The sequence below is a fragment of the Mchenga conophoros genome, unplaced genomic scaffold (assembly GCF_057382185.1).
Source record: "Mchenga conophoros isolate Kocher_MC1m ecotype Shallow Benthic unplaced genomic scaffold, M_conophoros_male_GT1.1 unmapped_scaffold_5, whole genome shotgun sequence".
In the NCBI taxonomy this organism is placed as follows: Eukaryota; Metazoa; Chordata; class Actinopteri; order Cichliformes; family Cichlidae; genus Mchenga; species Mchenga conophoros.
The window spans coordinates 340,001-352,468 of record NW_028182332.1 but is presented as its reverse complement, the minus strand read 5'-3'; the positions used below and the strand labels follow the sequence as shown (position 1 = coordinate 352,468).

The following is a 12,468-nucleotide window of genomic DNA, read 5'->3' as shown; positions in this document are numbered from 1 at the left end:
TCCTGAAACGGAGAAAATAACTTCAGGAACTGAAGCCCTTAAAAAAGCGGACGTCCACTGTGATGCGGTATAGAGAGGGAGATGTCAGCTGCAGCACTGACGAGCAGTGAGTGTGTCTGCCGATGAGTGTGGCGCACAATCACCATCACGGTGCCAATGACAACACCTGACACGTTTCACTGCTTTTCTCTTGAACTGAACATTTGGGTGTTTTTCGTGACGGTAGTCATGTTCACGGAGGGAGGAACAGCGCACACATACACCCACTGAGATGACTCATGAAGCTGAATAAACGCCACTGGACAGAGGGAGGAAATGCACAAGAGAAAACATACTGTTCTCAAAGGAGCACGTCAGTGTTGCACAAACACAAAGTTGTGTCTTTTGACAAGACCTTGTTTCTCCGGCATCTTTCTATATTTAACTAAATCAAACCAGCAAACACAGAACAAAACAAGTGCCACAGCAAAACACAGAAGAAGCCACTCCTCTCAAACCAGCAAATTTCAAATCAAAGGTCCTCTTTGTTTAAACCATGTAAGGAAAAGGTCCCTGCACAAACTGGGCTACTGCTCTGCTGGGTCAGGGAGTGCAGAGTTTGAACCCTCCTCTGGCATCAGCACCTGAACGTGTTCATGGGTTTCTAATGTACAGGTGGCTACAGGTACAGTCCCATGGCTCAGTGATGGTTCATGTTTGACTTTTCTTCAAAGGTAAAATGGGACGATCTCCGGCAGGATGCGTCATCCAAACTTTGAAACGTGCTGATGAAGTTGAGAACAATTCGTCACGACACTGCAGGACAGGACGACACACAGCGAGGAGGAGCTGAAACACTCAGAGTCTCTCTGCACAGATAAATGCTGCTCTGCTGATGTGTCGGGCCGACTCTGCAGCAGCCCGTGCAATCTAAACATGGCAGCGCTGTTCTTTTACTGTCAGAGGCACACAGACTTCAGACATCAGAGCTGAAACCAGTTCCCAGTGAGACCAGTGTGCTCACATGAGACTGTGATAGAAATAAATCCCAGTCAACCCAGTCCACGCCACTTTGGACCAGTCACTTAGGCTCATTCTGTCACAGTGTGAGGGGAGGGCCATGTCAGCTGTTCACCAGCCAGCTCTTTATGCATGAACAGAAATCTGACTGTTGCAGGTCATTGCTTTAAATTCGGGTGTGACAAAGAGAGCTGCGGATGTTTCCACAGACAGACAAAGACTCGTTTTTCAAGATGTTTCGAGGATCAAACGTTCAGACTCTACCTACCTCTGACCAGGATGGTGGTGGTTTTTTTGGCGGGATTCCCAACGTTGTTGGACCCCACACAGCTGTAGACACCACCGTCGTCAATAGCAACAGCAGGAACGGTCAGCGTGCCCCCTTTGACCACGCTCCGTCTGGGGAGCTGCTGCCCATCGGGTCTCATCCATTTTAAACTGGGATGAGGGTCTCCGCCCGATGCCACACAGACCAAAGTGATCGTCTCGCCGGCGTTCACCACCAGGGGGTCGTCCAGGAGGAGCTTGACAGATGGAGGAGCTGCAGGAGGAGATGGAAGGGTTGGAAATGAGGAGGAAGTCAAAGTCAGCAAGAAACCTTCCACAAAGTCAAAACGTTTCAATCGAGTTACAAATGTGAAGAATCCCAAAAACTACATGATTTTCAATCAGGTCACAATTTCCTAACATGTCAACAAAGGAAGCAACTATTTTACTTCAGAATTCAAACAATTATTTTACTCACTTATGTTCTGTGTTTTAACTCTGAACATTCCCCACAGCTTCTGCATTTGATTTTTAGCAAACAAATATGTGTATTCATGTAATTTGACCCAAAGAACAACAGTATCAGGACAACACAGGATAAGAAATGAAAACATGGTTTTAAAGGTGAAGAAGGCTGAAGTCTAAGTATCAGATTAGATCGTTTGCATCACTGTAAATACCAACGATGCTGCTTTCCTGTCGTCCCACACTAAACAACACAGCAACGTTTTCATCACAGCTAAGTGTTAAACTGATGCCATCAATATTAATGCTGCAAGTCTGTTATCACATGGCTAAGACAGTAATGATAGCGCTGCTGTCATCAGTGTGTAACAGCTGTGTGTAAATGTGATGCACACAGTGTTGCTTCCTGACGACCTGTGGCAGCAGGCTGTGGATCCCCTCTCAGCTGTGACTGTCACGACTCTTTCACTGAGTCTGAAAACTGGTCGTGATTGTTGTTTGCATTGTTGCAGTGTCATTCCCACCTCTGGTATAGAAACTTCTGACCTTCCTGAGCATCACACTGAAGCTTTACTGTCCTTCTCTCATATCCATCTTATTCAGCTCTGTCTGTAACACCACCAGACTGAAACGACTGTGACACCCTCACAACCACCCACAGAGAGGCTCACTCATGTAAGTTACACACTCTCTATAATAACAAGTTGTAACAGGATGTCTCCACAATCAATGATTCAGTTACCCATAATGCACTGGTCTGTGAGACATGGATAACAGCAGCTTTTAACTCTTTTTCTTCTAAAAACGTGTGAAAGGAGATTTGTATAAAATGCAGCTTTTTTCAGGCCGGGCTGGCCACTTCACAGGCACGTGGCTGTCATTTTTACATGTTTTTATACTTTGAAAGCTTTTAAATATCTTCTCATGCTTCAATAATCCATAGTGATGGAGCCCCCAGCTGCTAAAACACAGCAGAAAAGCTTTTATTGTAAAAGAAAGGCAGCATCTGTCAGGGCTCTGTGTGCGGGCAGGCAGAGAGGAGGATCCAAATGCAGGACTCGGGAAAACGGAATGCAACTCAAAAACCTCAGCTTTATTGCTGGCCAGAAAACAAAACATGAAGTGAGGACTGAACACCGAAACCAAAAACACACAGGCATAATCTGAGGGTGAACAGACGTTAACGACGCGACACTGACATAAAGACACACTGGGTTTAAATACACTGAGGGAGTCATCAAGGAATTAGAGACAGAAGGGGGGGACAGCTGGGAGAAATAAGACCTAACGAGACAGGGAGAGCGAAGCCGGAATACTGACATCAGACAGGAACAAGAACCTTCAAAGTAAAACAGGAAACAAAACACACTTTACTAAGACACAGACTAGACAGAGACAGACTAGACGCTGACCAAAGTCTACTAAATAATAATCATAATCACAACAGTATCAGATCATAATATAAAAAAAACACCAAGATAACAGAGAAACATAAAGGAAAATCCATGATGCAAAAGTACCAAAACATAATGAACTCAAAATACTGGGTCCAACGGACCCAGAACCGTGACAGCAACTCCCTCCACCAGCTGCACAGCACAAGCTGCAGAAAAGCAGCTAAATGCAGAAATAATAACGAGGGAGGTAAAAATAGCTGAGTCGACCTCTGTTAAGCTGACATCATGTAAATCCCATCAAGCCATGGGGCGGTGGGATCTACTGTACCGGTCAAGAGCGGCAGCCTGAGCGAGCAGAGGAAAACCTTTCATGAAGAACGTGCATGTGACTGCACGCACACAGATTACAAGTACACAACTAGGTTTAAAAAGAGAAGAAGAGATCTGCGACGGCGCCTCACACAGCTGCATTTCTACCATCACGGCGTGCACGCACAGGCGCAGTCGCACACACTCACAACGAAACATGCAGAAAAGCAACGCCAGGCTGTAAAAATGTGAGTACTCTCACACGTCAAGCAGCAGATCGAGCCGCTACATCCAAGTGGCGCCCTCCAGGACAGAGACTACAGCTGACGGCGTGAGGCTGGCCCAAACGGCTCATTTCCTGGAGACACGTTTGAAGCTCAGTGCACAGCTAAACCAAAAGCTCCATTTTTATTAGTCTAAAAGGTTAATGGTACTGTCTGTGTTTAACTGCTGCAGAGTTCAGTGCACTTTTATTTACACAGCACCAGGTCACAACAACAAGAGCTTCACGTTGTAAGGTTCAACAGACACGACAAAGAAAACAGAGAACACCCAACAATCACATGACCCACTATGAGCAGCACTTTGGTGACAGTGGGAAGGAAAAACTCCCTTTGAACAGGAAGAAACCTCCAGCAGAACCAGGCTCAGGGAGGGGCGGGGCCATCTGCCACGACTCAGGGGACCAAGCATTAAAACTAACTTTATATAATGAAGTCTTTAACCCTTTAAAGCCGGTCAGAGCGGGCACGCTCCGTTTTGCGTAACTATTCTAAAATCTCGGTAGCACTGCAACCACGTGAGCTAGCGCAATAATTTTTTTTGCATATGAAACCGGTGGAGTTGTTCTTACATCTGATGCCATCAGCTTGTCCTCGGTCACAGTTTCCTTCCACATAAAAACTGCATAAAAAGCACTTGCAGCAACAAAAACATAATATTCCAGCAACACACTTTGCCGATCCGATCAGCTGTTTGTAACACTTCCTACGTCCATCAGCGCGAACTATCACATGTCCGCCATGACCTGCCCGAAACCGGAAGTGACGTCATTTTGCGGAAATGTAGTTTTTTACCATCAGGGCCTCATGAGCCTATACTGGTGTTTTTAAAAGTTATGTTTGACTTCATGACTTCCTGTGTCGTTTCTGGGATGCTGAGGACTCATATTGCACTGCTGGAAATAGTTTATTTCCAGCAGATGCTGCTTTTTTTTTTGCAAATTTGCACTATAATATTTATTTTCGTTTTTCCAGCGGTGTATAAAAATTGGTGTATTTCAAAAATAAAACTATGAAGACACTTAAAATAAATTTCCTGTGGTGGGAAACTATTTTGTGCAACTTTTTTGCATTTACAGTTTTGAGGGATAAGCCTCTTAAATTTCTCTAACTAGAAATATATGTTAAAAAAGCAAAAACGATTTTACGTTTTTTTGTAGTTTATTGCACTTTTTTGCAATTTATGTAATTACTATGCACTTAATGCAGACATATTGTTAAAATCTGGGCTCTAATGGTTGTATTGCTGTATAGCAACTTGAAATACTCCCAAAAATGGCTCCACAGCATGTAAAAATATACATGCTGTGGAGGACTTGGTTCTATGGTAGGTCTTAAAGGGTTAAAAACAACATGAATGTGCTACTGATAAAAGCACGGCTGATCTCTGTACTGTGGGTGAAGCTCTGTGGGTTTCTGTGTACCTGTCCTGTTGCTCAGAGTGAAGTGGGCGCTCTTGTCTTCGATGCCACAGACGTTCCTGACGGAGGAGAAGCAGGTGTAGTCGGCGTAATCCTGCGGCCGCAGATTCTTCAGCTTCAGAATCTTTGTCTCTCCCTGAAACACAGACGCACATCACTGGACCTGTTTCAGCTCTTACAGGTGTGTGCCACGCGTCTAACACCTGCGGTCAGCGATCAGCTCCGAACACCGTGGGGTTTCCTCTCTGATTCTCTTTTCACTACCATCTTATGTTTGCTCTGATTCGTCTAATACTCAAACTAAACCTTTCAATAACAAATGAACAGTGAAATACACGCATGTCCTCCACAAACAGCACTGAGGTGATTAACGGGACATCTTGCTCATCCAGGGAACAACAGCTGCTGTTGTGTTTCTCTCACAGATGTGCACGCAGCAGTACAAATAATTGGAGATGTCTCTGTGCTCGTGACGTGTAACTATAATTACAGTAAACTGACAGACAGCAAATTCATCCTTCTTCCTCCTGCTTCTCGCGCTCCTCCTCCTCCCGTCTCCACCTCACTGCCAAATCTCTCTTATCTCCACTGGCAGCCTCCACGCTGCCTTCCGCCTCACGGACAGATGAGATGAGATTAGATGACATTTAAATGGGATGTTTGTGCAAAGATGGCAGCCAACTCTTTGGCTGTGGAGGAAGAGGAGGAGGAGATAAGCTTCTCATTACAGCCCATGAGAAGCGAGGGGGGAGGGGTTAACCGGTCGGTGAGCTCTGGGCTGAAGGCATTACAGTCGACAGCGTTCAAATCTGCCGTGAATGTTATCTCCGCTGCGGTATTACACGGCCCACTAACTAGCTGCCTGATTGGCTGGCTTCCCTTTGCTCCAAATTAAATCCAAACCTCGGCCAAAGGGAAAAAAGGCAAATCTGGACTCTCCATCTGCAGAGGTTTTAATCCTCAGGAGGACGAGGATGAGGCTTAAACTATGACTTTCCCAACTGTTAAACACAGAACATTTGGATTCAGAACTGGAATCACAAACTGGTTTATCTGCCAAGATTTTTGTTTTCATAGCAAGTTTTAAGGGTTTTTTCCATCAAGCCAATAAACACATATTTGTTCACCAGGCTGTAGAAATCAGCGGTGCTTTGCACGTCACTGCGAGGCTAAAAACATCCAACTTTCAGCTATTTTTGGCCACAGCCGAGGACTGAGTGAGAAAAAGGAAACCAGGCTGGAACTAAAAAGACTTTCACTGATGAAGCTCTGTGGAAGGGGAGCAAACACAAAATGAGGAAGAATAATTTGCTGGATCTCTCTGTGGAGACGCATTTATAGCTCAGTTCACTTCCTTCTAAACACATTAGTTGCTGCAGATTATTAAGACAAAAAGAAAGTTTAGTAAAGTCTGCGTCTGTCCAACACGCGAGGGCTGATGTGTAATTTGGACACAACAGGAATCATGGCAGCGTTAAACTAAACGCTTTGTTAGTGTTTCTCCCATCCTGCTGATCATAAGCAGACGTCTGTAAGCTCATCAAAAGGTAAACTTGTGAAAAGGATTACGTTAAACGACTGTTAGAGACTCAAAGACAAACTGATCATTTGTATTGAACACACTGATTAATCACTCAGTGAATCTGCATTCAGGTGTTCAGGGAGATGAGCTGAGATCAGAGGTGTGTGCTGTCACTGAGGGTGGTGCGAACCACGTCGCAGGAACACAGCGAGGCATGAGATCAGAATAATTCCTATTCAAATGCAGTCATTTCAGGACGTTTGACACTCTGCAACAACAACACCTGCAAACATCTGCTGCCTAAGATTTAGCTGTAAATATCCTGAATAAGCATGAAGTTAACACGACGACAACATCAAGGACGCAAGTTTCCCTGTCTCAGAGCTCTGTACAACACCGTGTCCTAAAACATCTGGGACAATACTGTGACTTTTTCTGCTAGGTGTGCTAGCCCTGTGTGCAGAAACAGCTGTGGAGCACCATTGTTGGAGGCTACTTTCTGACTTCGGGCAGGACGGACGATGCCGAGCTGTAAAACCTGACCTGTACCTGTTCAAACCGAGCTTTGCTTTTGTGCTCTAACGTCTCTTTTTAATGAACTCTTGTGCTTCTCCCACAGACCTGATGCTGCTAACAGCGACAGCTTCATGTCATGAACTAAAACGCTTCATTGAAGATGAGATGAAAATGTGTCTCTCACCTGTGTGAAGAACGGCTCGTAGATCTCCACCCCAGAGTCTGAGCCCTGCGACAGCACCTCCCTGCCTCTCCTCCAGGTGTAGTGGACAGGAGGGTTGGAGTTTGCTACGCAGCGCAGGAAGACTGTCCGCTCAAAGTAGAACTGCTCCTTTGCTTCACCCACACTCTGATGTATCGTTATCACTGGGTCATCCAGGTCTGAGAGAGGTGGAGGAATCAGAGGGAGAGGGGGACGAATCATAGGGAGAGGTGGAGGAGAGGGGGAGGAATCATAGTGAGAGGGGGAGGAGAGGGGGAGGAATCATAGTGAGAGTAGGAGGGGTGGAGGAATCATAGGGAGAGGAGAAGGAGGGGTGGAGGAATCATAGGGAGAGGGGGAGGAATCATAGTGAGAGGAGGAGGAATCAGAGGGAGAGGAGGAGGAGGGGTGGAGGAATCATAGTGAGAGGAGGAGGGGTGGAGGAATCATAGGGAGAGGGGGAGGAATCATAGTGAGAGGAGGAGGAATCAGAGGGAGAGGGGGAGGAATCATAGAGAGAAGGAGGAGGGGTGGAGGAATCATGGGGAGAGGTGGAGGAGAGGAGGAGGAATCAGAGGGAGAGGAGGAGGAGGGGTGGAGGAATCATAGTGAGAGGAGGAGGGGTGGAGGAATCATAGGGAGAGGAGAAGGAGGGGTGGAGGAATCATAGGGAGAGGGGGAGGAATCATAGTGAGAGGAGGAGGAATCAGAGGGAGAGGAGGAGGAGGGGTGGAGGAATCAGAGGGAGAGGGGGAGGAATCATAGAGAGAAGGAGGAGGGGTGGAGGAATCATAGGGAGGGGAGAAGGAGGGGTGGAGGAATCATAGGGAGAGGGGGAGGAATCAGAGGGAGAGGAGGAGGAGGGGTGGAGGAATCATAGGGAGAGGGGGAGGAATCATAGGGAGAGGGGGAGGAATCAGAGGGAGAGGAGGAGGAGGGGTGGAGGAATCATAGGGAGAGGTGGAGGAGAGGGGGAGGAATCATAGGGAGAGGTGGAGGAATCATAGGGAGAGGGGGAGGAATCAGAGGGAGAGGTGGAGGAATCATAGGGAGAGGAGGAGGAGGGGTGGAGGAATTATAGGGAGAGGGGGAGGAATCATAGGGAGAGGGGGAGGAATCAGAGGGAGAGGAGGAGGAGGGGTGGAGGAATCATAGGGAGAGGTGGAGGAGAGGGGGAGGAATCATAGGGAGAGGAGGAGGGGTGGAGGAATTATAGGGAGAGGTGGAGGAATCATAGGGAGAGGGGGAGAAATCAGAGGGAGAGGTGGAGGAATCATAGGGAGAGGAGGAGGAGGGGTGGAGGAATTATAGGGAGAGGGGGAGGAATCATAGGGAGAGGGGGAGGGGGGAGGAGTCATAGGGAGAGGAGAAGGAGGGGTGGAGGAATCATGGGGAGAGGTGGAGGAGAGGGGGAGGAATCATAGGGAGAGGTGGAGGAGGGGGGAGGAGTCATAGGGAGAGGAGGAGGAGGGGGAGGAGTCATAGGGACAGGAGGAGGAGGGGTGGAGGAATCAGAGGGAGAGGTGGAGGAGGGGTGGAGGAATCAGAGGGAGAGGAGGAGGAGGGGTGGAGGAATCAGAGGGAGAGGAGGAGGAGGGGTGGAGGAATCATAGGGAGAGGGGGAAGAATCATAGGGAGAGGGGGAGGAATCAGAGAGAGAGGAGGAGGAGGGGTGGAGGAATCATAGGGAGAGGTGGAGGAGAGGGGGAGGAATCATAGGGAGAGGAAGAGGGGTGGAGGAATCATAGGGAGAGGGGGAGGAATCATAGGGAGAGGGGGAGGAGGGGTGGAGGAATCAGAGGGAGAGGTGGAGGAGGGGTGGAGGAATCAGAGGGAGAGGAGGAGGAGGGGTGGAGGAATCATGGGGAGAGGTGGAGGAGGGGTGGAGGAATCAGAGGGAGAGGAGGAGGAGGGGTGGAGGAATCAGAGGGAGAGGAGGAGGAGGGGTGGAGGAATCATAGGGAGAGGTGGAGGAGAGGGGGAGGAATCATAGGGAGAGGAGGAGGGGTGGAGGAATCATAGGGAGAGGTGGAGGAATCATAGGGAGAGGGGGAGGAGGGGTGGAGGAATCATAGGGAGAGGGGGAGGAATCATAGTGAGAGGAGGAGGAATCAGAGGGAGAGGAGGAGGAGGGGTGGAGGAATCATAGTGAGAGGAGGAGGAATCATAGTGAGAGGAGGAGGAATCAGAGGGAGAGGAGGAGGAGGGGTGGAGGAATCATAGTGAGAGGAGGAGGGGTGGAGGAATCATAGGGAGAGGGGGAGGAATCATAGTGAGAGGAGGAGGAATCAGAGGGAGAGGGGGAGGAATCATAGAGAGAAGGAGGAGGGGTGGAGGAATCATGGGGAGAGGTGGAGGAGAGGAGGAGGAATCAGAGGGAGAGGAGGAGGAGGGGTGGAGGAATCATAGTGAGAGGAGGAGGGGTGGAGGAATCATAGGGAGAGGAGAAGGAGGGGTGGAGGAATCATAGGGAGAGGGGGAGGAATCATAGTGAGAGGAGGAGGAATCAGAGGGAGAGGAGGAGGAGGGGTGGAGGAATCAGAGGGAGAGGGGGAGGAATCATAGAGAGAAGGAGGAGGGGTGGAGGAATCATAGGGAGGGGAGAAGGAGGGGTGGAGGAATCATAGGGAGAGGGGGAGGAATCAGAGGGAGAGGAGGAGGAGGGGTGGAGGAATCATAGGGAGAGGGGGAGGAATCATAGGGAGAGGGGGAGGAATCAGAGGGAGAGGAGGAGGAGGGGTGGAGGAATCATAGGGAGAGGTGGAGGAGAGGGGGAGGAATCATAGGGAGAGGTGGAGGAATCATAGGGAGAGGGGGAGGAATCAGAGGGAGAGGTGGAGGAATCATAGGGAGAGGAGGAGGAGGGGTGGAGGAATTATAGGGAGAGGGGGAGGAATCATAGGGAGAGGGGGAGGAATCAGAGGGAGAGGAGGAGGAGGGGTGGAGGAATCATAGGGAGAGGTGGAGGAGAGGGGGAGGAATCATAGGGAGAGGAGGAGGGGTGGAGGAATTATAGGGAGAGGTGGAGGAATCATAGGGAGAGGGGGAGAAATCAGAGGGAGAGGTGGAGGAATCATAGGGAGAGGAGGAGGAGGGGTGGAGGAATTATAGGGAGAGGGGGAGGAATCATAGGGAGAGGGGGAGGGGGGAGGAGTCATAGGGAGAGGAGAAGGAGGGGTGGAGGAATCATGGGGAGAGGTGGAGGAGAGGGGGAGGAATCATAGGGAGAGGTGGAGGAGGGGGGAGGAGTCATAGGGAGAGGAGGAGGAGGGGGAGGAGTCATAGGGACAGGAGGAGGAGGGGTGGAGGAATCAGAGGGAGAGGTGGAGGAGGGGTGGAGGAATCAGAGGGAGAGGAGGAGGAGGGGTGGAGGAATCAGAGGGAGAGGAGGAGGAGGGGTGGAGGAATCATAGGGAGAGGTGGAGGAGAGGGGGAGGAATCATAGGGAGAGGAAGAGGGGTGGAGGAATCATAGGGAGAGGGGGAGGAATCATAGGGAGAGGGGGAGGAGGGGTGGAGGAATCAGAGGGAGAGGTGGAGGAGGGGTGGAGGAATCAGAGGGAGAGGAGGAGGAGGGGTGGAGGAATCATGGGGAGAGGTGGAGGAGGGGTGGAGGAATCAGAGGGAGAGGAGGAGGAGGGGTGGAGGAATCAGAGGGAGAGGAGGAGGAGGGGTGGAGGAATCATAGGGAGAGGTGGAGGAGAGGGGGAGGAATCATAGGGAGAGGAGGAGGGGTGGAGGAATCATAGGGAGAGGTGGAGGAATCATAGGGAGAGGGGGAGGAATCAGAGGGAGAGGAGGAGGAGGGGTGGAGGAATCATAGGGAGAGGGGGAGGAATCATAGGGAGAGGAGGAGGAGGGGTGGAGGAATCATAGGGAGAGGGGGAGGAATCAGAGGGAGAGGAGGAGGAGGGGTGGAGGAATCATAGGGAGAGGGGGAGGAATCAGAGGGAGAGGAGGAGGAGGGGTGGAGGAATCAGAGGGAGAGGAGGAGGAGGGGTGGAGGAATCATAGGGAGAGGGGGAGGAATCATAGGGAGAGGGGGAGGAATCATAGGGAGAGGAGAAGGAGGGGTGGAGGAATCATAGGGAGGGGTGGAGGAGAGGGGGAGGAATCATAGGGAGAGGATGAGGAGGGGTGGAGGAATCATAGGGAGAGGGGGAGGAATCATAGGGAGAGGGGGAGGAATCATAGGGAGAGGGGAAGGAGGGGTGGAGGAATCATAGGGAGAGGGGGAGGAATCATGGGGAGAGGGGGAGGAGTCATAGGGAGAGGAGAAGGAGGGGGAGGAGTCATATGTTATTATGATTATTAGAATGTTAAAGAAGAAGATTACAATGGAAACATCCAGCAGCCGGGTGGGTGGAGTTATCTCTCTGATGAAGCAGCTGCTCTGCACACTGAGCGGCTCACTGACAGCATCTGCAGCTCAGTGATGGTGGACACGTCTAATCTCCTCGTGTTCTCCGCACCAGGAGAAGCTTCCAGCCTCAGCAGGCGTCAGCTCGCTGTCCCTTTAAGCATCTCAAACAGAGTGCAGTGGGCACCTGAGTGCAGCATGAGCCATCAGAGCCAGAAGGCCACTTCACTTCAGCCCTTTACTGCACACTGGATGTGTTTACTTAGTGGATATATGCAGCCCTGCACAGGCAGTTTGTTTCCTCCTGTGGAGTCTGAATTTACACCTCCTTCTATTTTCCAAACAGCGGGTCAGTTTTCCTGTGGTTTGGGTAATTACTGCAGAGCCCAGGGCTTTTAAAGTGTGTGGAAACACAGCGAGCTCCCCGATCAGCTGACTGCAGCTGGCCAATTGTGATCCACGGTCATAATGAGTGTGGTTATGAAGTTGCCACGGGCAGAAGGGCTAATGGTTACTAATCCACTTCACACAGAGCAACGTCCAACTCTAAAAAGCAGCCAGTGCAGTTACTCACAGGCCCAAACAATCTGCTGCCACAACATGCTACTCCCACAGCTCAGCCTGCGCAGTGAGGCTGTGCTGGCTGCAGGGTAAGGCGCAGTGAAGGAAACCATTCATCTCTTGCTGCAGTTACCTTTGTGTAAAAGCTTCTGTGCCTCACAGGCAGCAC

General features: G+C 50.0%; 1 protein-coding gene across 3 annotated transcripts in view; it reads right to left on the bottom strand.

The window, feature by feature from the left end:
* The window catches only part of LOC146546194 (MAM domain-containing glycosylphosphatidylinositol anchor protein 2-like), a 154,683-nt gene that overhangs the window by 81,193 nt on the left and 61,022 nt on the right, over window positions 1–12,468 (bottom strand). For all 3 annotated transcript variants that reach the window (XR_014891017.1, XM_085266636.1, XM_085266635.1), the window contains exons 4-6: window positions 7,362–7,558; window positions 5,143–5,275; window positions 1,268–1,540 (exon numbers count right to left, since the gene is read on the bottom strand). Coding sequence is in view for 2 of the 3 variants with exons in the window: in XM_085266636.1 (XP_085122762.1) it covers window positions 1,268–1,540; window positions 5,143–5,275; window positions 7,362–7,558 (603 nt within the window). In the remaining variant the exon portion in view is untranslated. The remainder of the gene's footprint in view (window positions 1–1,267; window positions 1,541–5,142; window positions 5,276–7,361; window positions 7,559–12,468) is intronic.